General features: G+C 52.1%; 1 protein-coding gene across 10 annotated transcripts in view; it reads left to right on the top strand.

Moving 5' to 3' along the window:
* SGMS1 (sphingomyelin synthase 1) overlaps window positions 1–22,152 on the top strand; it is a 289,510-nt gene that overhangs the window by 254,136 nt on the left and 13,222 nt on the right. For all 10 annotated transcript variants that reach the window (XM_045039869.1, XM_019814218.2, XM_045039864.1 and 7 more), the window contains one exon: window positions 13,432–13,549. In XM_045039869.1, coding sequence (XP_044895804.1) covers window positions 13,432–13,549 — 118 coding nt within the window. The remainder of the gene's footprint in view (window positions 1–13,431; window positions 13,550–22,152) is intronic.

The following is a 22,152-nucleotide window of genomic DNA, read 5'->3' as shown; positions in this document are numbered from 1 at the left end:
GTCAAAGGTTAGTTGGCCATACGTTTGTGGGTCCATTGCTGGGTTCTCTATTCCGTTCCATTGATCTGAGTGTCTTGTTTTTGTGCCGTGGAACTTTTTCGTCTTTAAAATCGTGCATAATGTCGTCTCCCATTTAGAATTGGACTTTGAAGCCATTGACTAGGAAAAACTCCCTGGAAATCTCTGCATTTGTGTCAGACTTGCCTGCAACAGGTATCCCTTGTTTTAAGAAAGCAGGACAGAGAACACGTCACCCCTGACAGATGCGGTAAGGGCTCCTCACGCGTGGCTGAATCCCAGCTAACACGGTGGTGCCCGTGTGTGATACGTGTAGCTGAGCCCCCGGGACCTTGCGAGCCCCTGACAGAGCAGAAGGTCAAGGAGCAGGATGGTAGACTGTCCCAGTCAGTCAAGGGTCTCCCAACCCCTAGAGAAATTCTTGTGGCTTAGAGCGGCATCCTCAGGTGCCACAAACTCAACTTGTCCCAAGCCAAGTCACCATCTTTTTCTTCCAGTCCTCCGCGTGCATGGGCAGTGGCATTGTCTAGAAGCCGACGGCATGTCGTGGGTTTGCCTAGAAACCTGTAGCGTGTCGACTTGCGTCACACAGACAGCCACTGCATTCTGGCGAGTCTGACTTCAGGTTCTGTCGTCTTTCTGTTGCTGCCTAGTGATGTGTGGTGGGTCCTCAGAGGGAGGCCTAGTTCCTCAGCATGCAGTTCGGGGTCCTTCGGGGTCTGGCCCCAGTCTGTCCTTGCTTATCTCTGACTACCCTGCTCCAGTTTCCTGGGAACGCTCCATGCCCCCGTCCCAGTGCTTTCTCCTCGTTGCGGGTGGTCTCCCTCGCTGCCGGGTTTTAAGTCCCTGAGGGAGAGGCCTCGGTTCCACTTGTCACTCATCTTTAGGCCCCGCTGCCGGGTACGGAGAGTGACACACAGAAAGTGCTCGTTTAAAGTTCATTTGTTCCTTCAGCTTGTCTTTACTGAGCAGCCTGTTAGGTGCCAGGCACTGTCACAGACCCTGAGGCTGCAGCAGAGGCCCCGGTGTCCTCGCAGAGCTTGTATTGTGGCCAGCGGGAAGCAGGCAGTGAGCAAATGAATATGTGATTCCAGGTAGCGTTGAGGGAAATGGAGGAAAATAAAGAAAGCACTGTAACGGGTTAGCAAGGGGATGACGATTTAGATACGGTGATTAGAAAAGTCAGTTTAGGGGCTCCTGGGGGCTCAGTCGGTTGAGCGTCCGACTTCGGCCCAGGTCACGATCTCGCGGTTCGGGAGTTCGAGCCCCGCGTCGGGCTCTGTGCTGACAGCTCAGAGCCTGGAGCCTGCTTGGGATTCTGTGTCTCCCTCTCTCTCTGCCCCTCCCCTGCTCACGCTCACTCACTCTCTCTGTCTCTCTAAAATAAATAAAATAGTGAAAAAAAGAAAAGTCAGTTGAGCAGACACCTGAACCCAAGTGAGGGGAGCACCCTGCGGTGTTGGGGGCAGGAGCCGTGCACACAGGAGACGCAACAGGTGCAGCGGCCCCCCAGGCTCACTGGAGCAGCAGCTCAGGGCGCGTGCGGCCCACTGAGCTGAGAGGAAGCCGCGACTCAGACGGTCAGTAGGTTGTGGACGGCGGGGGAGCGGGGACGTTGTGGGCCACGGATAAACAGGATGCTGTTCTGAGTGTGGTGACAGGTCATCAGAGGAGAATGACACGAACGGGTCACGTCATAAAGGAGTCGCTCCGAGGGGCGCCTGGGTGGCACAGTCGGTTAAGCGTCCGACTTCAGCCAGGTCACAATCTCACGGTCCGTGAGTTCAAGCCCCGCGTCGGGCTCTGGGCTGATGGCTCGGAGCCTGGAGCCTGTTTCCGATTCTGTGTCTCCCTCTCTCTCTGCCCCTCCCCCGTTCATGCTCTGTCTCTCTCTGTCCCAAAAATAAATAAACGTTGAAAAAAAAATTAAAAAAAAAAAAAAAAGGAGTCGCTCCGGCCACAGCATAGAGTGGACGCGGGGCCGGTCGGGATGCATCGCAGCAGCCAGATGGACCGTCACCGTGACTTAGACTCACGTGACATTTGAGTAAACCTTGTTGCTCTAGAAGCCACGGCTGCGAGTACACGTGGGCTCCCGTATGTTTTATAGCCACAACGCTGGCTTCGGCTGCAGAATTTCTCATACAAGGCTTTCAGGTCTGTCTGTGAACTGCTGAATTTTATATAGCATTTAATGAGGAGCTGGAATTCACTGACGAGCTAAGGAGCTCTCACCACCTTGCTTGAACATACCCAATCACACGTTCATCCCGACAGGCGTTTTCTCCTGTGGCTTCTTTTGGACCAGATACTTGTCTAAAAGGTGCAGTGCAAGCCCGTTGGGGCTGGGGGTGGGGATTGTGTAAGAACGAATTAAGTATCGCAGGATATGTTACTGGCCCCACTGCCGGAGAGAAGGTTTGAAGAGAAAAAGGAGCCACCGGAGAGTTGGGTCCTGGAGCGCAGTCGCAAGAGCTCAGTGCTCGAGACAGCCTGGGCCTGCCATAGAACATTCTGGCATAAAGAGTTAGAAGGTTAGAAGGAGTCACAGGGGGAGACTGCCGCCACTGAGTCTGTCCCTTGACGGTTGGGGCCAAGACGAAAGGCAAGGAGGGAGAGGGTGCCGGCAGAGCCCGCTCAGGACCATCTCTGGGGCCTCGCTGACCTACGGGAAGAGGCAGGTGCAGTTTTCCCGGCCGGCTTCCCCGGGATGGCACCCAGGGCACCGCGACGGCATTCTGGATGGCGACAGCAGCGTGCGGGCGACGTTGAGACCCCGCGGGAAAGGACTTGTTTCGTATTCTGTCCTTTGATAAGCGCTCTGGCCTCGCGGGCGGCGTTGATCAGGAGGGTCATGTGCCAGCCTGAGGACACATCCGCAGCCTTCACCTCGTCCCGCGAGTGGGATCTAATCTCCCGCCAATGAGCAGCCCACTGTATTTTGGTTCGTGTCTTACTGCATAGGCTGGACCCCGTGCTATAACATTTACCATCTGTTCTGCCCCCCCCCCTTTTTTTTTTTCAACGTTTATTTATTTTTGGGACAGAGAGAGACAGAGCTTGAACGGGGGAGGGGCAGAGAGAGGGAGACACAGAATCGGAAACAGGCTCCAGGCTCCGAGCCGTCAGCCCAGAGCTTGATGTGGGGCTCGAACTCCCGGACCGCGAGATTGTGACCTGGCTGAAGTTGGACGCTTAACCGACTGCGCCACCTAGGCGCCCCTGTTCTTCCCCCTTCTTGACTGCCCTGCACCCGTGCTGCTCCTCACGGGTAGTTAATTGGATCTGAGCACTTACCTCTTGGCTCTTCCATAGTCCCCAGGGTCCTTCATGGCCACGGTTACTGTCCACGTCTGGCCGGGTCTCCGGTGGTTGTGGCTAAGCTTTTCAGAACTCTGCGTTCAGAGCGTCTGCGATGAAGCTCGTGTCCCCATGTTCCCAGGCGACAGAGTTCATTTTCCGAGTTCCAGAAGAGCCCTTTCTTGAGGCCATTGCCCGCTGCTGTAGACGGACCTCACACTGAGGACCACGAGGCTGGTCTGCTGGGACGTCCAGACATTGTTCTGTCGAGCTGTTGGTCAGGAGGTCCTGCAGACGGTGGCATGACAGGGCCCAGCACCAGCACGGCCGAGCCACTTGGGGGTTCTCTTCCGGCCGGGCACCGTCAGTTTCTGAAAGCGTGTGTTGTCCAAACTCTCCAGGTATACAGCTCAGAAGGACACAAATTCCCCCATGTTGGTGCAGCACTGGAGTTGGGGGGGTGGGACACCTGGCTCATGTAATTGACTGGTCGGCTGTCGTGTTCCTTGTCAGGGGTGAAGCAAGACGAGGGCTCAGGGACCCCCCTTCCCGCCTTCGCCCCCCCTCTGCACACAGGCTGCGTCCGGGACGTGAGCCCCCCCCATCTCTTTTCTTCTGCACCTCCCGTCCGTGTGGCCAGCACTCAGGGTCACCCCGTTCAAGTGGCACATTCCAAACCAGCTGAGGTCAAGAATTGGTTTCTACGTGCGTCCTGTCATTTAACCCCTTCAGTCCTTAACATAATTGGCGGCTCCCCTTTCTCAGCGAGGGAAGCCGAGACGCAGGGTTGACTTGCCACAGGTCCCACGGGGAGTGAGTTGGGACCGGAAGGCTCTGCGGCAGAGAGGCAGTCTACAAGTACCCCTGTCCTGTGGAGACACGCTTTCTTAGCTGATGTGGTGGCACGAGACGGCGTGATTAGGACAGACAGACAGACCGAAGACGGATCCCCTGTGTTGAGTGGCAGGGTTGATGTGTCCTCGCCCACCGTGCGGAGACACGTGTGCCTGCCCCCCCCCCCCCCCAGCGGTCTTGCTGTGCCACCGTGCTTTGTAGGAAGTGCACTTGGCTCCATGCTGGCCGTGTGCCGCCCTGTCACCTCCCACGTGGGCCCAGCTCACCACCGCTCTGGGAGACCCCCTCGGCCACCAGCTTCAGTCACACTTTTCCCCCGGAGACTGCCGACCAGGGGTGCCCAACCTTTTTCGCTAATGCTCTGTTTCCAGCAAGTTCTCTCCCCTTTGATTGCAGCCCTCCCACCAGCTGGGCTGAGATCCTGTTTCCTTTCCTTTCCTGGGGACCTTCTCTGTCCCATTATCTTCCCCAGCGATCCTGACCTCCCAGGTTTCCACGGGCCCCTGCTTCAGCTCCTCTGATGGGGACGTTCCTTGCAGAGGAGGGGGCCGTCACTCTAGGAGCTGGGTGGTGGACTCAGTCCCGGCTCTGCCTGACTTCTCATTCCCACGGTGGCTGACAGGCGGTCTCCTTGTATTTTCTCATGTTTACCAGGTTAGATCTCAAGACCTAAATGCTAGTCTAAGTCCTAGGAATTCTAGGGAAACTGGATTCACCCTGCAGAGCTCCCTAAATGCTGGAATCACAGCAGTTTAGGTTTTAAGTTAACATAAATGTTGTAAGAGTTTTTTCCACCAAGACTTAAGAGAAAAGGGGGAGAGAGTGAAACTAAAAGTACACAGGCACAATAAATTTTCATGGGTCAATTTTTATTTATAACGCTAAAGAAAACTAATGCAGCTTGCCTCTAGGCAGATTAGAAGTGAAACAAAAAGAAAACAGAAGTTACCTGTCGGGTTGCCAAACATAAACAATGGGTTTGCAGCCCTTGGGATATTTTTGTGTGTGTGCCCAGAAATGTGTAATCTGTACATGAGTGGGTGTTTAAGCAGTATTAGGTTCACCTTCTTTCTGTTTTATAGCACACCCAGGCATGCTCTTTCCCAGACCATTACTTACCCATGGTCTGATTTGGAAGTCACCGCATTTGTCCCCCGCCAGCCTGTCGGCACTGTGACAGTGACAGGCACTCAGTTACGCGGCAGGTCTTACTTGTGGAAGATCACCTGTCCCTGCAGCCACTTACTGTACTAACCGAGTAGATCTGGTCAGGTTGCAGAATTACCGTAGTGGCATTGTCTCCTTCCTGCGAGATGGGAGTGAGGCGGCATGTCTGTCCCGACACTGTCCTGTGGGCTGAGTGAGGTGACCTGTCTGAAGTCCCTGCCTGAGTCCTTGACACCCTCCTGGTTCCCAAGCCTAACCCACCACATCCGTCTTAGTAAGTGGCATCCCACCCTTCCTCACCACCTCTGTGGCCGCCCTGGATCTGCCACCATCCTCTCTGGGCTGGGCTGTCACGGGAGCCTCCCCCCCCCCCCACCGTCTCTCTGTTCCTGGTCTCGCTTCCCCGATACACTTGTCAGCCTGGCAGCCCATGTGTGTCACCGTGAGAGTAAGCAGGTGTACGTCCCTCTTCCCCCAGCTGCGACAGCTTTGAGGTCAGAGTGCTCGTGCCCACCCGGGGGGTCCTCCCAGGTCTCCTGTCCTCGGACGTTCTACTCCACCACCCCTCACCTGTCAGCAGACGCCCACACCCGCTAGCCTCTGTCTGGAATCTCCTGCCACGGACATCCTCCTGGCTAACCCCTATACACAGGGACGTCTCCTCCGACCCGCGTAGCCCCAGACTGCAGTCTGCCTTCCCCCACACCCTCGCTCAGTTTGACCGCCTCGCTCTCTAGATAAAATGCTCTGTATTTTGCTTATTTGTCTTGCTAGTTGTGTGCCCCTTCCACCGCTAGGCAAGCACCCAGGCAGGCTTCCCATCCGTGCTGTGCAGCACAACATTCCCAGTGCCCAGCACGTGTATTTTTGTTATGTGAACAAATTCCAAAATCTTAAAAAATTTGAAGTAATCTCCGTACCCAACGTGGGGCTCGAACTCAGGACCCCAAGAGCAAGAGTCGCAGGCTCTACTGGCTGTGAGCCAGCCAGGCGTCCCTACGTGAACAAATAAATAATAGCAGCGGCTAACGTTTATTGATTGTTGCCCTATGCTCATCACCATGCCAAAAATTCAGTGTTAGCCACTGCTGCTGATGTATGTGCTTATTTCGGTTTTAGAAACCCTCTGAAACCCTCTGTGAAAAGGAGAGTGTGTTACTTTTAAGGTTAATCCATTAGCCCCAGAGCAAACATCAATAATCGTTCAGTTCCGCTAGCTGTGACAGAACCAGCCCCTAAAAAGGCGATTCAAGGTGGTAAGTTTTGATGTAGGAAAGATGTGAGTGTACATATACCTATATGCGTCATGTGTAGGCATGTAGGTATTTATGTATATGATGCATATATGTTATGTACACGTAAGATCTATGAATTTGGGTATACCATGTATGTGCTTGCATTATGTGTGTGCGTATAGCTATGTGTTATATATATGTATATGTAACACAAGCACACATGTTTATACACACGTATCTACGTGTACACGTGAACATATATCATTTTTGTTAATAGCCTGAAATACCAACAAGAAACGTAACTCCTTCTGTTTTGCACATATAGATCTAGCAGTTTCTGGAAGACACTTGATGTTAATTCTTCACGACTGTTCCAGGCAGATCATATTGATATCGTCTCTCATATCTTGTAGAGTAACATTTTTTTTCTTTACCTTATGTTACAGTCTCTGTTTAACCCAGGAAATGATAACGTATATATCGATATATTGAGTGGGGACAGTTTTATAATATGACCTGTTCTTTGCTAATTCCTTAAGCCAGTGTGGATCGTTTCCTGCTTGTAATCAATTATTGTATTAGAGTGCACATCTTCTACATGGAGCTTAGGAAAGAAAACCTAAGCCATTGCCTTTTTTTTTTCTTTTGCCCTGACCATTTCTTTAGTGAAAAGAACAGCTGGTTGAAACTCCAGAGACCAAGGGCCCATGTGGTTCTCATTGACTGGCTCTGGCCCCAGGCTAGTACTTGAACTTTTTACATCCTAATTTTTCCTTCCGTAAAATGGGACAATAACCTGTGTTAAGCAGGAATGTGGTTAAAATAATTAATACCAAAGATGTAAAATTTCTTTGAGATGGCTCATTAAAAGGGAGAAAGGCATTCCGCATGCACAGACACCTGTCTGGGCGGGGTCTGTGAGCACGTCTGTCTCCTGACTCACAGGCTGTGCCATCCACCCTTGCGGGTGCCCAGGAAATACTAAATGGGTTACAGATCTTCGGGGGGGGGGGGGCATGCACGTTTGCTCTTTGTCCCACGGCATTTACCCTGCCCCTTTTGTGTGTTTCACAGACCTTTCCTTGGCATTTTCTTTCCCAAAGTAGTGAGTTAAGCTCCAGGTTTTCATGGCTGTCCGTCCACCTGGACCAGTCGAGACCCGGGTGAGGGCTGTGAAGACACGGGACGGCGGGGGGCGGCTCGGTCCCGGGCTGCGGGGATCTGCGTGGATGCAGCCATCCTAGCAGGTGTTGTGAATGTTACTGCACGTGCCGGAAGGTGCAGAGTGAGTGTCGGAGGCGAGTTAGTTCTGGCTGATATACGGACGAGTTTAAAGGACAGTCGTTTACAGAAGGAGGCGGGAAGGGCCTGTCAGAGGCAATAAAGCAGCGATGTTCTGAGGCACGGGGCCGCGTGGTCTGGCCAGGGTCGCAGGTACCACCGTGAGCCTCACTGGGACTACAAGAGAGGCCCAGCCGTGTCTAAGAGCTTCCCCTGGTAGAAGGGACGAGCCCCTCTGTTGCTAATGCTGGTGTCAGCGTCACGTGAAATATACCATTAAGTAGAAGCAAAGTTCAAGAGTGGTGCAGAGGATGAAGTGGCTCTGTCCATTTGGGGACATCTGGAAGGCTTCGGGCAGAGGTGGCATTTGGGGTGGGTGGCTGGGATTATTGCAGACGGGATAATGGCAGAGGCCAAGGAGAGAGATGCAGGGCAGACGCAAGAAGCTAGGGTTTTAGAGAATAATGAGCAGCTTCTTTTGCCCCGGGGAGTGGGCTTTGTGTCTGCCAGGCAAGGCAGCTGTGGGGTCTGGTGGAGGGGACTTTGAACTTGAGTAGGCAGTGGTGAGGGGCTGACATTATCCAGGGAACCCAAGGGCTGGTGGCAAGGAAGTAAAGGGAGGAGAACATTTAAAACCTGTTGGAGTTTGGAGGGGCACCTGGGTGGCTCAGTCGGTTAAGTGTCCAACATCAGCTCTGGTCTCGTGGATCGGGGGTTCGAGCCCCACATTGGGCTTTGTGCCGACAGCATGGAACCTGCTTCTGATCCTGTCCCCTGTCTCTCTCTGCTGTTCCCCTGCTCGTGAGTGTGTGTGCATTCTCTCTCTCTCTCTCTCTCTCTCTCTCTCTCTCTCTCTCTCTCTCTCAAAAAAAAAAACAAAACAAAACAAAAAAACCCACTTTGGAGTAAATGTCCACAGAGCATGGGAATGGGGCGGGGGTGGTGAAGACATTAAAACACAAGGATGGGATAGAGCGTACCAGGGAACTTCTCCAGAGTCTCCTGCGAGAGGACGGAGTGACAGGCAGCATCCTGGGAACCGAGCGGATGGAATGGCGGGCACAGAGGTCCTACCTGAGGCAGGAGGGACTTTGCACAGTAGATTCCAAGGGCGCCAGTGGCAGCGGACTGGGGTTGAATCCGGACGACAGCGGCTGGAACGGCGGGACGTGAGGTTGGACAGAGGCGGGCCGGGCTGTCCCGGGCCTCCTGGGCTTGGTAAGGGCTTGGGATCGAACTGGAAACGTATTTGGCAACCACTGAAGGGGGTCAGAGGCTGTGTTCTGTTTATCTGTTTCCAAAAAAATGATCCTGGCTCGTCCGTGTGGAAGGGATTTTAGGGAAGCACGGGTGGTGTTAGGGACAACAGGTGCCAGGTCATTGTGTGGGAGTGCGGGCGAGACGGAACACCGAGGCGTGGCTGCCGTTCCAGACCCGCAGATCGAACCCCAGCGGGTAAGCAGACGTGGCCGTGCACGGTGGTAGACGCCTTTAGTGCTGGAGATCTAGATGGATCTGGTCCCGGACTGTGATAACTAGTGTGCCTACTAATTACCATCAGAACTCTTATTTTTTAGAGTTCTGGTCGATAGGAAATATGACGTAAAACCCTAACTTACTGAAAAATCTGAGTTAAATAGGTTTTTAAACGTGATTTAAATGTGTTAGGATGTCACCTCATCTGTAGGTGCACAGAGTGTGTGCTCCAGGTAAAATTGGGGCTCCTTACACGATTTGACACCCATTTCCCGAGTCTTTTCGCGTCGTGTCACATATTTGTACTTCGGCTTAAACTCAGAGCCTCAGTTTCCCCATCTGTGAACTAAGGATCGTATTGCGTTGCAGGTTGCCTTCAGAGCTAAATGGCACAGAGCCTGGCATATGGGAGAAATCTGGCAAAATCCTGGTTACCGTTCGTAACAGCCTGGAAAGACACCTCAGTAGCATTTCTCTGATTCGTGAGGAGGAGGCGAGGTGTCCTTTTGCTGGTGAGGAAGTAATTTTCAAGGAAATTAGTCGCGGTGGCCCAAGTCACCAGGTGCACCTTTGTTAGAGGCCGAGCACCCGTGTGATGCCCTCAGAGCGCCGGGTCTGCGTGGCGGACCCACGACTGCGCCACAGACGACGGGTCTCCCTGTCCTGTCCCTGTCACGCGTGCTTCTCTTGTTTCTCGCTTCTTGGATTGTTGCTTAGTCCACTGCCGTGTTTCAGGGCCCGTTGCTGAGGCAGAACGGGGGCCCTTCTAAGGGCCAGAAGCTTCCATAAAGAGCAGGCAGACCAGGTCTGGGCTCTGAAAGCATTTGTACGTTTTCTGGCTGTGGATTAGTTGAAAGAGACAGCTTGTGGGAAACAAAAGGACTCTCCAGTGTTTTAATTTCACACTGTAGTGTGTTGACTTCTTTCAGCCTTTTTTCCTGTAGAACTTTACAGACTGTTGTGCCAGGTGCCAAAACCCACCTGACTTTGGTAGTATTTATTCAGGTTCTGAGAACTTTTTTCCTTTCTAAATCAGGGATGTTGAAAAGTTCACAGTCACCTGTTCTAGACATGACATCTCCTCTAACAAGTCTTTAATAATTATCTGTAAAATAGTAATTAGTGCTTTTATTCTTGTACCCTTATAATCACATTTCACCAACGTGGATTGTTTTTGGTTTTTTTCTCTCTCTCTCTCAGGAAAAGTTGTAAGGGCCTATTAGTCAAGTAGTCTACAGACAAACAGATAGCCACGGCCAAAGACAAGTACCTGAGGAGGTCATGGTCAAGGCACAGTGTGAGCGGACAGGGACCAGCCTTCTCTCCGGCGGGAAAGGAGAGATGACCCCATGCGAGAAGAACACCTCTGTGGTGTCGACAGTTAGCGGTGTCTTGTTCTTGGCATTTGCCGCATTTCTCGCAATATCTCATTAACACTTTCTCTGTGGCTTTTTTGTTGCCTTGTTCCATTTTTAGCTGCTGTAAACCTTTTTAAAAAACACATCTCGAACTTTTGAACCTCTAAGTAAGTAAAACATTCTAACGTGTGAAATTTTTGATGAAGGAATCAGCGCCTTAAGTATATACATTTCTTTGAAACACTTTTATGATCTACTTTTTTAAGTTTGTGGGGGAGATCCTAGCTTAACTTTATATGTTGAAGCTATTCTAAGATTAATTTTTAAAAGATTAAGTGATTCTCACAGCCACTTTCAACTCGTGGCCTTGTCAGTACTGATGAAGTCACGTGATAAATTCATTTGATGGTTTTCACTTCAAGTCAAAGAGTAAATGTGACTGAATCTTCGATGTTTGTTACTTTTAATATTTTTCTTTTTTGGGGCGCCTGGGTGGCACAGTCGGTTAAGCGTCCGACTTCAGCCAGGTCACGATCTCGCGGTCCGTGAGTTCGAGCCCCGCGTCGGGCTCTGGGCTGGTGGCTCAGAGCCTGGAGCCTGTTTCCGATTCTGTGTCTCCCTCTCTCTCTGCCCCTCCCCTGTTCATGCTCTGTCTCTCTCTGTCCCAAAAAATAAATAAATGTTGAAAAAAAATTAAAAAAAAATATTTTTCTTTTTTTTAAGGTTTACTTATTATTTTATTTATTTTTATTTATTTATTTATTTATTTATTTATTTATTTATTTATTTATTTTTGAGAGAGAGAGAGCACAAGTGGGGAGGGACAGAGAGAGAGAGGGAGAGAGAGAATCCCAAGCAGGCTCCATGCTCCGTGTGGAGCCTGACACGGGGCTCGATCAGATGACTGAGACCTTGACCTGAGCCTAAATCAAGAGTCCACCACCCAAGCTCCCCTTACTTTAAATTTTTTTTTTAATTTTAATTGTAGTCCTTACCCAAATTAACTGGTAGCAGTCACTTTGTTTTTCTACCCCTAGAGAGATTAACAGATCTGGATAAACAGTTTTGTGTCTTAGGTCTTTCTTGTGTATGTCAAGTGAAATTGCAAATAATTCTGGTTGGTTCGGGCTGGGTGGTGAGAGAGGGCATTTCCTTCTGAAGTAAGATAATCTTTATAATTCACTTTGGTGTTTCGAGTGTTCTCGGTCAGACATTCATGGGGTACATATTGTCCTCTACTATTGTCCTTCTCTGTATTGTTTAATTGTATCGTGCCTTTTGTCGTACCGGGAGGCACATACCTTTACAAGACAGCTCTGTGCTGGGTAAATTCTTGCACTTGGAGGTGGTGTGAACAGCTTCGCTAAGAGAAAGTAACACCACCTCTGTGGTGAGTAATTCTGACCCAGTTTCTGAAATGTGGGTGAGGGGGTAAAACACCCAGACTCCATCCATACCTCGTAAGTAACATACACCAACAGGTGCAGTTAGGGATGAAATGCCAGTGCGGTTGCGTGGGTTATTTTGTTCTTCTTTCTTACTCCCACAGCTGGCCCGTTACTGAACCTGTTACTTTTGTTCCTCTCGTTACCACCAAAAATACGGGTGGCACCAAGTTCTCTTTCTAGTCCCCACTGCAGTAGGGATGTCCATCCTGCCTAAGAATCGAGCAACACTGTAGACTGTAGAGTGACTGAACGCCCAGGGTCCGAAAGGAAAGCCTGGCCCCCGTGTCTCAGACTTTTTTGTGTGTTTGACTCCGGCCGATCCAGGCCAAGGAAACCCTTGAACTGCTCATGGCGGAGGGAGGAGCCCCCAGGACCGGGATCGTGGCCTGTGGAAGAACAGGCTAGACGTAGGAAGGGAGGGACCGTTTTTGTCCAAGGATTCCCTGAAGTCAGTACAACTTAATCTAACTGAAAGTGACCCGTGTGGACCGCCAACTCCGTACCCCGTGCATGTGTGTGGGTCAGGTAATTCGTTAGAAAGGCTCATCAAGGTGAAGGACGAAGAGCCTCTGTGTCTCTTTCCTGCTTGTTTGGTTATCCCATCCACGTAACCATCGTGCGTGTGTGACGGGGGGCTTTCCATACGGGATTTCTGATGCCATTACCCCAGGTTTACGGGTACACAGAGCGCGAGTCAGAGATGTCCGTGGCCCGTCCCACGGCCACGTGGTTAGGAAACGGAGAGGGGCGGCGGGCTCACGTGCTGGCCCTCAGGCTCTTTGCCTTGACGTCATGCTTTCTCAGAGATCAGCTCGGAGAATCCCTTTCTGGGATGTACAAGCAAAATTGTTCAGTGTCCTTGACCCATTCCTGGTCAGAAAAATTTTGAATTTGCACTTTAGTGCCATTGTGCTTTTCTGAGCATTTTCCTTCTATGACAGAAGAGACTGCACGCGTTTAAGCACAGACACTAAGGCAGCTGCGATGGGGTGGGGCGGGGCGGGGGGGGGGGGCTTTACCTGTCAAGCGAAGGTCAGCTCAGGTTTAAGGCTTCGGGTAGCCTAATCAGTAGCAACAGCGAGCACTTGAGACTCTCTGGGCCAGTTAATAGTAAAAACCAAAAACCACAACATCGTTCTCAGAATCCTCACCGCAATCTATTGGCTGTGATGAGAACGTTCTTATTCTAGGCTCTCAAGGAACTTTGGGTTGGTTGGCCTGGTCGGGTCACGGAGAACTGAAATGCACCTGCAGAATTTCCTGACTGAGTGCCCTGTTTTTCCCTTTCTCCAGGTCTATCATTAGCAGAAGATTTTTCTGCATAGTCGGCACGCTGTACCTCTACCGCTGTATCACAATGTATGTAACCACACTCCCGGTGCCCGGTATGCATTTCAACTGCTCTCCGAAGGTAATCTTTGCTCACTGTGATTTTCCCTGTGTTTCCTGTCTGTCCTCCGGCCCAGGGGTCCTTTGACTAAGGCCGAAGGTGGAAGTTTCTTCAGAGTGTAGTCCAGGCCCCCCCACCCCTGTCCGGGAAGGTTACTGAGCAGTGTGGCCCGGCGCCCGCCCCCTCCCCCCTTCCCCGCATCTCCAGGCCCCGCCATGCGCCCCAGCTGGGAGCATACGTGGTCTGGTGAGTGCGCTGGAGGCGGTTAAGCCGCGTGTGTGGGTGTAGCTCTTTGCTTTTCCTGCCAAACTTTTAAAATACCATTCGCTCCCTTGACACAGATCCAAGAGCTCGTATGTGCTTTTTTCCCCTCTCTTGGGTGGAAGGTTCGGCCTCCAGTGATATTTTTTCCTTCTTTCTACTAATCCCTGCGGTGGTCATCTCTAACGGCAGAGCAGGAGACGCTGTCCCCTCGTGCCCTCCACCCACCCGAACGAGGTCACCGCTCCCCAGAGGCGCGTGTGGCCCTATCGATCTCTCTGGTGGCACAGAGACCTTTCGCTAACGTAAACCGTTCCTCTCTTACCGTCTCTGTTTTTCCACCCGGTTCACAAAATAACTTTTACCTTGCAATGCTTCCAACTAGGGAGGTCACTGGAACTTTTGAAATAATTAGCAGAAGATGGAGTTGTAAAAATGTTGGCTTGCAGCAAAGCTCTCAAGCAGTAAGGAGAGGCTGGCGTCCTCGGTGAGGCTGGGAGAAAATACGGGGTGCTCCGATGTGTTTGGAATGATTCTTTTTGCATCGCGCTGATGTTGGTAAAACACCCATGTCCTTTCAGCTCCCTCCCCTTCTATAAAGTTTCTTCTTTCCAGAAGAGAGAGTCTCTCTGCTGGAACCATGAAAGAGAGCTGCAAAACGTATTGGATTTTTGAAGCGGAGTCTTTATCATTTGAAGGTTTGGACCCCGCTAAGTCACGTGCTTACTTACCGGTCTCCCTTCTAAGACTCAGGCGTGTGCTCAGGAGGGTGGCTGGTCCCCTGCTTCTCTCTTCCTCTGGTTCACTTCAGACTCCTCACCCTGGAGAAGCCGCCACAAAGAACAAGTGGTCCCAGCTTCCGCTCGTCCCTCACAGCATCCCCACCGCCCTCCCCCTTCCACCTCGTCCCCTCTTCCTCCCAGGAAGCCAGCCTCCCTTCTGCGGCCTCTGAAAACTGAGTGCTTTCCTGGGGCTGCCGGGCTGTAGGAAATATGTTCTCCGCGAGGCTCCAGTGATGCACGTGGACTCCGGGTGGGAGGCTGGCGATCAGCCGTGTGTTCTCAGTAGTAGGCTGACGGTTGAGATGTATGTGCCTAAGTTGAGTTCGGCTTCTTAAAAAAAGTCTGCACGTCGGGAAGCATCTCCAGCGGGGAGTGGGGTGCGCTCGTTTAGGTAGATGGGCAGTCTGGCCGGGCCCACGGACCGGATCGGCCGTGAAGGACTGTGCCGTGTGGCCATCCCCCCTGCCCTGGCTCCCGCTCCGTTTCTCCTTACGGCCTCTCTCTGCCATCGCGCCCAGGCCGGCCGGCCCACGCCCGGGGCCCGTTGGCACTCACGGCCTGTCTGAGTCATCGGCAAATCCAGCCAAGGTCCTGAGGCTATAAAGAGTTGTGGCTTTTCTTGGTAAAAACAAGAGGTCACAGCAGGAACTGTGCCAAAAAACGAAACCTCAGACGTGCCTCTGGTTTATGGTGTTGCCAGAAATCCCGAGCGGGGCCGTCCCTCGTGATGGTCATTTGGAAATTGGGAGTTTTTAAATAAAAGAACGTGGGAGGGGATGAAACGTGAGTACAGCTTAGCAAAAAAAGTGAGCACAATTAGTTACAATGTGTTAAATCTAATTCTTTCTTTTGTAGAGCAGGCTCGTGGAAGAAAGGATTCAGAAAATAATTTTTATTCTAAAACCGTTCATACACATCTCCCAGGGCAGAGAACCTCATGTGTGGAAGCTGTATGTGCCCAACCTCCCCAGACGCCGTGATTATCAAGAGTGGCTACGTTAGCTTCATCTCATTTTATTTTGATGTATTTAAAAAATTAAAAGTATATGTGTATTTTTTAAATGTTTTTTATTTAGTTTTGAGAGAGAGAGAGAGAGAGGCAAAGCTCGAGTGGGGGAGGGGCAGAGAGAGAGAGAGGGAGACACAGAATCGGAAGCGGGCTCCAGGCTCCGAGCCGTCAGTGCAGAGCTGGACGTGGGGCTCGAACTTGGGAACGGCGAGATCATGACCTGAGATGAAGTCAGACGCTTAACTGACTGAGCCACCCAGGCGCCCCTTGAGGTATTTGAAAACAGACCCCAGGTAATGCCATTTCATGGCTATGTACTTTAGTATGCATCTGAAATTTTTGGACATTTTATTGATAACTTTCATGCTGTTGGTGTAGTGAACACGATCAACTGTCATTCCTCGGTATTGGCAGTTCCCAGTTCGTAGACCCATCTTGGTTGTCTTAAAAATGCCTTTAAAAACATCAGTTTGGGGGCGCCTGGGTGGCTCAGTTGGTTAAGCAGCCGACTTCGGCTCAGGTCATGATCTCGTGGTCCATGGGTTCGAGCCCCGTGTTGGGCTCTGTGCTGACAGCTCAGAGCCTGGAGCCTGTTTCACATTCTGTGTCTCCCTCTCTCTGACCCTCCCTCGTTCATGCTCTGTCTCTCTCTGTCTCAAAAATAAATAAATGTTAAAAAAAAAAAATTAAAAAAAAAAACATCAGTTTGTACAAGTTACAGGAGCCAATATCCTTACATTTAGTTGATCTGTCTCTTAAGTCTCCAATTCTAGGGCAGTACTCTCTCCTTTCTCCCTTTTTTCTTGTTTTAAGCCCATTAGTAACCCATGGAGATCAGACAGGCTATTCCGTGGGGTATCCCACCTTCTGGATTTATCCGGTTTTTCCTTTGTAGTGTGGCTTAGCCTTTTTCTCTCCTCCATTTTTTCTCTAAATAGAAAGTTGGCTCTGGAGACTTGATTCCAGTTCAGTTGTGACTCTGTCGGCAGGAACGGTCCCCAGGAACAAGGGAATGGTTTCTGATGCTGGACAGAAGAGTCGGGGAGGCCACGGGGGCCGGGGCTGCCCCTGGCATGGCGGGCCAAACTCGAGAAATCGAGTGACCAGTTGAGGACTAGAACGGTGTCAGAAGGGGGAGAAGGGGTGCTAGAGGGGGACCCTGGACATCAGCTTTGCTGCTCCAGAGCCCTGCCCACGGCTAATCAGCCAGGATTGAAAGGAGCCTCAGGAAGTCACCCCGCCCTCCATAGCGTCGCCTCCAGAACAGCCTCCCCCTGATCCGTTGCACAGAGAGGGGGCTTCTCACCCCGTACAAGGACAAACCGACCAAGTAATGAATAGTGGGAAGAACTGAGGTCAGAGTCAGGACGGTCTCACACAGCCGCTTCCCAGCCAGGGCAGTTGCGTTGACCTTCTCAGTTCCCCAGTTTCCTCAGTGGCCGCACAGCACTAGTGACACTTTCTGGGTCTGTCTGAAGGAGCTCGGGGGAGACGGCAGCACGTAGGGCTCAGTCGACGGAAAACGCCAAAGGCAGGGTATGCTTCAACCCTACGCCCTCCCCTGTCCGGTGAACGTTCACGTCACGGGCCGGCCTGCGTCGCCCGCCTCCAGGGACCGGCGAGCGAGGAGTGAGCGTGGGGGGCAGAGGTGCCTGTGTGGACAGCGCCTCGGCCCCCTGGTGCAAGCCCGCGCCCTCATGGTCCCTGTGCAGAGTGCTGCAGCGGCTGGTGCTTGGCCGTCCCCCGGAGGGAGGGCGGGAGGGCGCAGGTCGTACCCCTGGGCAAAAACCTGACGTGGGGAATGAGGGTTTCACAGGCCCCTCGGGTCTTCCCACTGGGATAGTTATGCGTGAGGCGCTTGGGAGACCCCTGAGTGGGGCGCCGTCTAGGACAGTTAGCGGTATGGGGTCGAGGTTGGGCGAGCACGGGAGCCGTCACGTTCTGCATGCGGGCACGTGAAAAGGCCCGAGACAGGGCGGGAAGTAGAGCCTCCAGAGGGGAGAGCTCCCCACGTGGCCCCTTTCCCGGCCTGTCGGTTGGTGGCCCTCGCACGGTGTCCCGGCGTCATTCAGCTGCGTGGGACGAGTTGGGCCGTAGAAGACGCTTTGTGTGTGACGTCGTCTGGCGGTTCTGCCGTCATGTTGGGAGTCCTGACGCCGGTGCCCAGGACGTGGGGCTTCCAGGAGGAAGGGCCCGGCAGGCTCGCGGCACTCAGTACGCTCATCTCCTGGCCGTGTGCTCGGCACTCGGCAGGACCGTGACGGGCGTGTGCGGTGACCAGGGCAGGAAGGACAGCGGCCTCCGTTAGTGCTCCCGCCACAGAGCTGAGCCCCCCTGGGGACGTGCAGAGGGGAGTCGCGGTGTGCAGCTGCTCGACGAGGAGCTCCTGGGACGCACGTGTCCTGTGGCCTAGCGGACGCCAGCCGGTCACGCCGTCGGCCCCGTTAGCGTCATCAGAGCTTTTCTGCCAGGAGCGTGTGAACCAACCAGAACACAGCCTCCTGCCTCTCGTTCCCGCTGTTTCAGATCCAGTTTTAAAAAAGAAAACGCAACGGCAAATATTTGCGAATACTGTGGTGTCCTTAGCTTTCCGTACGAACGTTGGCTCTGACCGTCGGGGCAAAGGAAGACCCGCCCCGGGCCCCAGGTTCGCGCACAGCCCACGGCTGACGGAGGAGGTACCGTGGGCTGTTTCAGCTCTCTCGCCAGTCACCCTGCGAGGGAATCCGTGGCTCAGATCACGTTGAGGTGCATGCTGGGCTCTGCTGTGTGGTCTCCGTGGTGACCTTGGGACAGAGAGGGTCACGGTCACATGGCAGCAAGGGCGCTCGGCTGGCCGGTGCCGTGATCTGACACGGCGTCTTAGTGACGTGGTTCTCCTCAGGTGCAAAGCTGAGTTTTCTTCCCTGCACCCCCGCCCCCATGCACTTGAACGTGGCCCGCCGTCGGACAGGCTGTGTTTGGGTGGCAGCGGGGGTTCGCTGTTCTGCGGTCAGGACGCAACAGCCTCCGTGCTCTCTCCTGCCCGCCTCCCAGAATCGAGAGAGGTCCAAGCTCCTGCAGCCCGAGGTTGAGACGTGGAGGTCCCGCTCCTGCCCCGGGGGACCTCGTGGCCTCTTCTGGTGCTTTCTCAGGTGGCTGCCCCGTGGCAGGCGGCCCTGCACGCCTGCCGATCCCAGGTTGTGACGAGGTCCCGCGGGCCTTGTCGGCCGTGAGAACACGGCCTGCGTCCCTTACCAAAGTAGCTTCGTGTCCTGCCGTGGAATCGTGTGGGATTTAATTTGTCAGTGCGCGATTTCACCTCATTTTCTGCTTGCCGCCCTGTTTCTTACCGTCGTCACCGTGACCCCCCTTTCCGTGTTCATTCTCACTTTCAACTATTTCTCGCAGGTAATTTCCAGACCCTTCCCCATCCTAAGGCTCTTCCTCTGTCTGCCTCCAATGCCCTCTTCCTTTTTCAGGGACAAAAAAAAAAAAAAAAAAAAAAAAAAGAAATGCACTAGATTGTTTTCTCTCTTAAAAAGATTATTTTTTTCCATTTTAAAGAAACTACACATTTATCGTAGATACACTAAAAACAATACAGGAAGAGGAAAGTTTTTACAATCACTCAGAGCCCTGTTTACTGTCAATGTTTCCGTATGTTTATTAGTCCTTTATGCATCGTTGTCTTACGTATTTCTCATCTTGCTTTCTGTGCAGTTATTCCCATTTCCTTATAGTTTACCCTTGATATGTGCAGTTTTGCGTCATTTTATAAGCCTTAGAGTTTCTGCGTGGTTTTATTTAAGGGACATCCCCAGAGAGCCCCCAGATTGTGAGGCAGGGAGATTGTTTCCTGAACAAGCATTTCTAGAGCACCTGCCCTGTGTGGGGTGAGATTTGAGGATACACAGATCGATAACCACAGGGGCCCCCAGGGGCACCCAGGTTCCCCTGAGTCACCCGGCAGATCGCCGTCACCTGCCTATGGTGCCCGCAGAAGGTAGCATACTCTGCTGGGTGTCGGCCGTCCCGGCCAGGTCTCAAAGTGTGAGGAGTTTACCAGGTGGGGTTGAGCCACGGGGAAGCACAGAGGAGGCCTGGGGAAGGGGGGTGACCCTGGGTGTGGGCCCCAGTGGCAAGTGGCCAGGGATGAAGCCGGAGAGGCGCGGTGGGCAGACTTGAGGGGTCTTGTCACCCTTCCGAGGAGCCAGGCTGCAGGGGAAGGCATAGCAGGAGTGAGAGGTGGTCACCTGTGCCCCTTCGAGGGACCCTCCAGCTGTCTGGGAGGGAGGGGGGACAGAGGACTTGCCCAGGTGCCGGATGCCAGGCCCCTGTCCTGAACACCCTGTCGTTTGGCACCCCTGGGGGTGTGAGGGAGTTACAGTTGATTCAGAGCTGCCCCCCCCCCCCCCCCCCCCCCCGCCGCTGTCTCCCAGTTACTGTCAGTCTTTAGTGACGGGGCAGGGAGTCTGGCCATGTCTCAGGTCGTGAGGGAGGCGATGAGGCCGCGTTGCCACTATGGCCTGATTTAGAGGTGAGGTGGAGAGGGAGGGCTGTGTTTGGCGGACACTGGGAAGGTGACAGGTTTTCCACGTGGCAGTAGCTGTCTAGAGTAAGCAGGTCACCAGGCTCAGAGAACTCAGTAGGCACCCCAGGGAGACCCACAGGTGGTGGCAGATGGGTCTCCAGGAAGCATTTTCCACTGTGTCAGAGTAGGGGCAGATGGACAAATGGACTTGTGTCCTGAGGGAAGGGCTGCCCGGCCACCGCAGGCCAGGGCATCCCATTGAGAAGCCATACTCCCTGCTGGAGAGGTTCCCGCTGGCCGTGTTTGAGATAATTATAGTATCACAATGAAATAATGACAGTAGTTGATTATAATACATTAGGGCAAAAAAAGCTTTTAAGAATTGAGGGAGAAAAAGGTAAAAGAAATACTAGAAAGTCACCATTTGTAACGACTACAGTAGTAATTCAAGCACCATTATTGGTGCTAAGGCCATTAGGTGAAAGGTTGAGGGCATGATACTTAGCTAATTTAGAAAAGAACACAAACTGCTTATTAATTATAAAGGGGCAGAGGTGTGTATTTGGTGGAGAAATCCGGCAGGCACTGCTGTAGCCAAGTGATCAAACCGGTCACGGGACAAATGATGAGAGATGCTTGTCGCTATGGTGTGCAGAGAAGGGCCTGCCATTTCTGTAATATTCCTGCCAATAACATTTCACCTGGACTTGAACGTAAACAATCAGATAAACCCAAATTGAGGGACATTCTGTAAAGAAACGAGGCTGGACTCTTCAGAAATATCAGCGTCATAAAAACAAAGACCGAGAAACTAACAGACTGGGAGAAATTAAGACTGTGACAAGTGTCCTCACTGTGCATTCTCTGATCAGACCCTTGGCTGGGGCATAAGAGCTGTGAAGGGCATTCCAGAGATGCCTTAACTGGGACCATACTGCATCGTTGTTAAAAGTTAGGAGTGTGACAATGGAGGAACACGTCCTAGCATATTCAGTTTGTCCTCAACTGGTCCAGGAAAAAGAGGGAGAATGGAGCAAGGGTGGCAGCACATCGATGATGGAGGAGGCTAAGCACAGAGTCTGTGGGTGTTTAAAAGACACACGATTCCCAAGGATAGCGGCTCAACTTAGGATTTTCTGATTTTACAGTGATATAGTAAACGCATTTTCCACTTACATTTTTCAACTCACTGTGGGTTTATTAGGAGGCAGTACAGTCGAGGAAGACCTGTACTGTCCTTTAGATTTAGGGATTTTCCTAATAAACATCTGAGGGAATTTGCTTATAAATTTTTGCTTCATGAACAAGTGAGGCTAAAGGATCGCTCAACACTAAAAGCAAATGTACTTTTGTTAAAGGGTGATTAGTGCCTTGCTGAAATACTGGATTTATTTAATGTAACAAATAAGAAAATGGGAAATCTGGAGCCAACCTTTTTTTAAGATTTTGTGAAGCTTTGGTAAGTCTCCTTTACTAGAGGTCATAAAAAAATACAGAAGTTTTTAGGGGGAGGAAGGGAGGCTGGTTGCGCATTTCGTGTTTTATTGATGATACTTAGAGAGACCGTGCCCCCACAAAATAAAAAAAAAAAGAAAACAACCCGCATAGTATTAGAATGGATGGATACACTTGACAATGGAGAGGTGCAGAGAGCCAGATCCTTCAGACCTTAAGGGGGGGAAACGTCTTTTTAGAAGTTGCACGAATGTGTTCTAAGAGGACGCGCAGTGAAATCTCTCCACATCAGTGGAGGTGGACGCGATATTTGTGGGTGAAACGAAGTCTTCCCAGGAATGAAGCAGTTACCACGTGGAGGAGAAGGGTTCAGAAAAGTGCCTTGTGACCACGGACGAGAGTCGGTGAGGGCCGCATGGACAGCCACCCCGATCTGGATTGCTGGGTGCCGGGGTGGGGTTCTCCCTGAAGGACTTGGTCATTGCCATGCTGCCCAAAGTTTGGATGCACTTTATAACGGAGCAGGCACTTGCTCCCCTCACCTCCCCTCACCTTGGCTGGGGGGTGCTGCGGGCGAAGAAGTATCATTCTTGCCGTCTTCCAG

Source organism: Felis catus, chromosome D2 (assembly GCF_018350175.1).
Source record: "Felis catus isolate Fca126 chromosome D2, F.catus_Fca126_mat1.0, whole genome shotgun sequence".
Lineage (NCBI taxonomy): Eukaryota > Metazoa > Chordata > Mammalia > Carnivora > Felidae > Felis > Felis catus.
The sequence above is the reverse complement of the archived record's forward strand: the minus strand, read 5'-3'. Positions and strand labels throughout refer to the sequence as shown.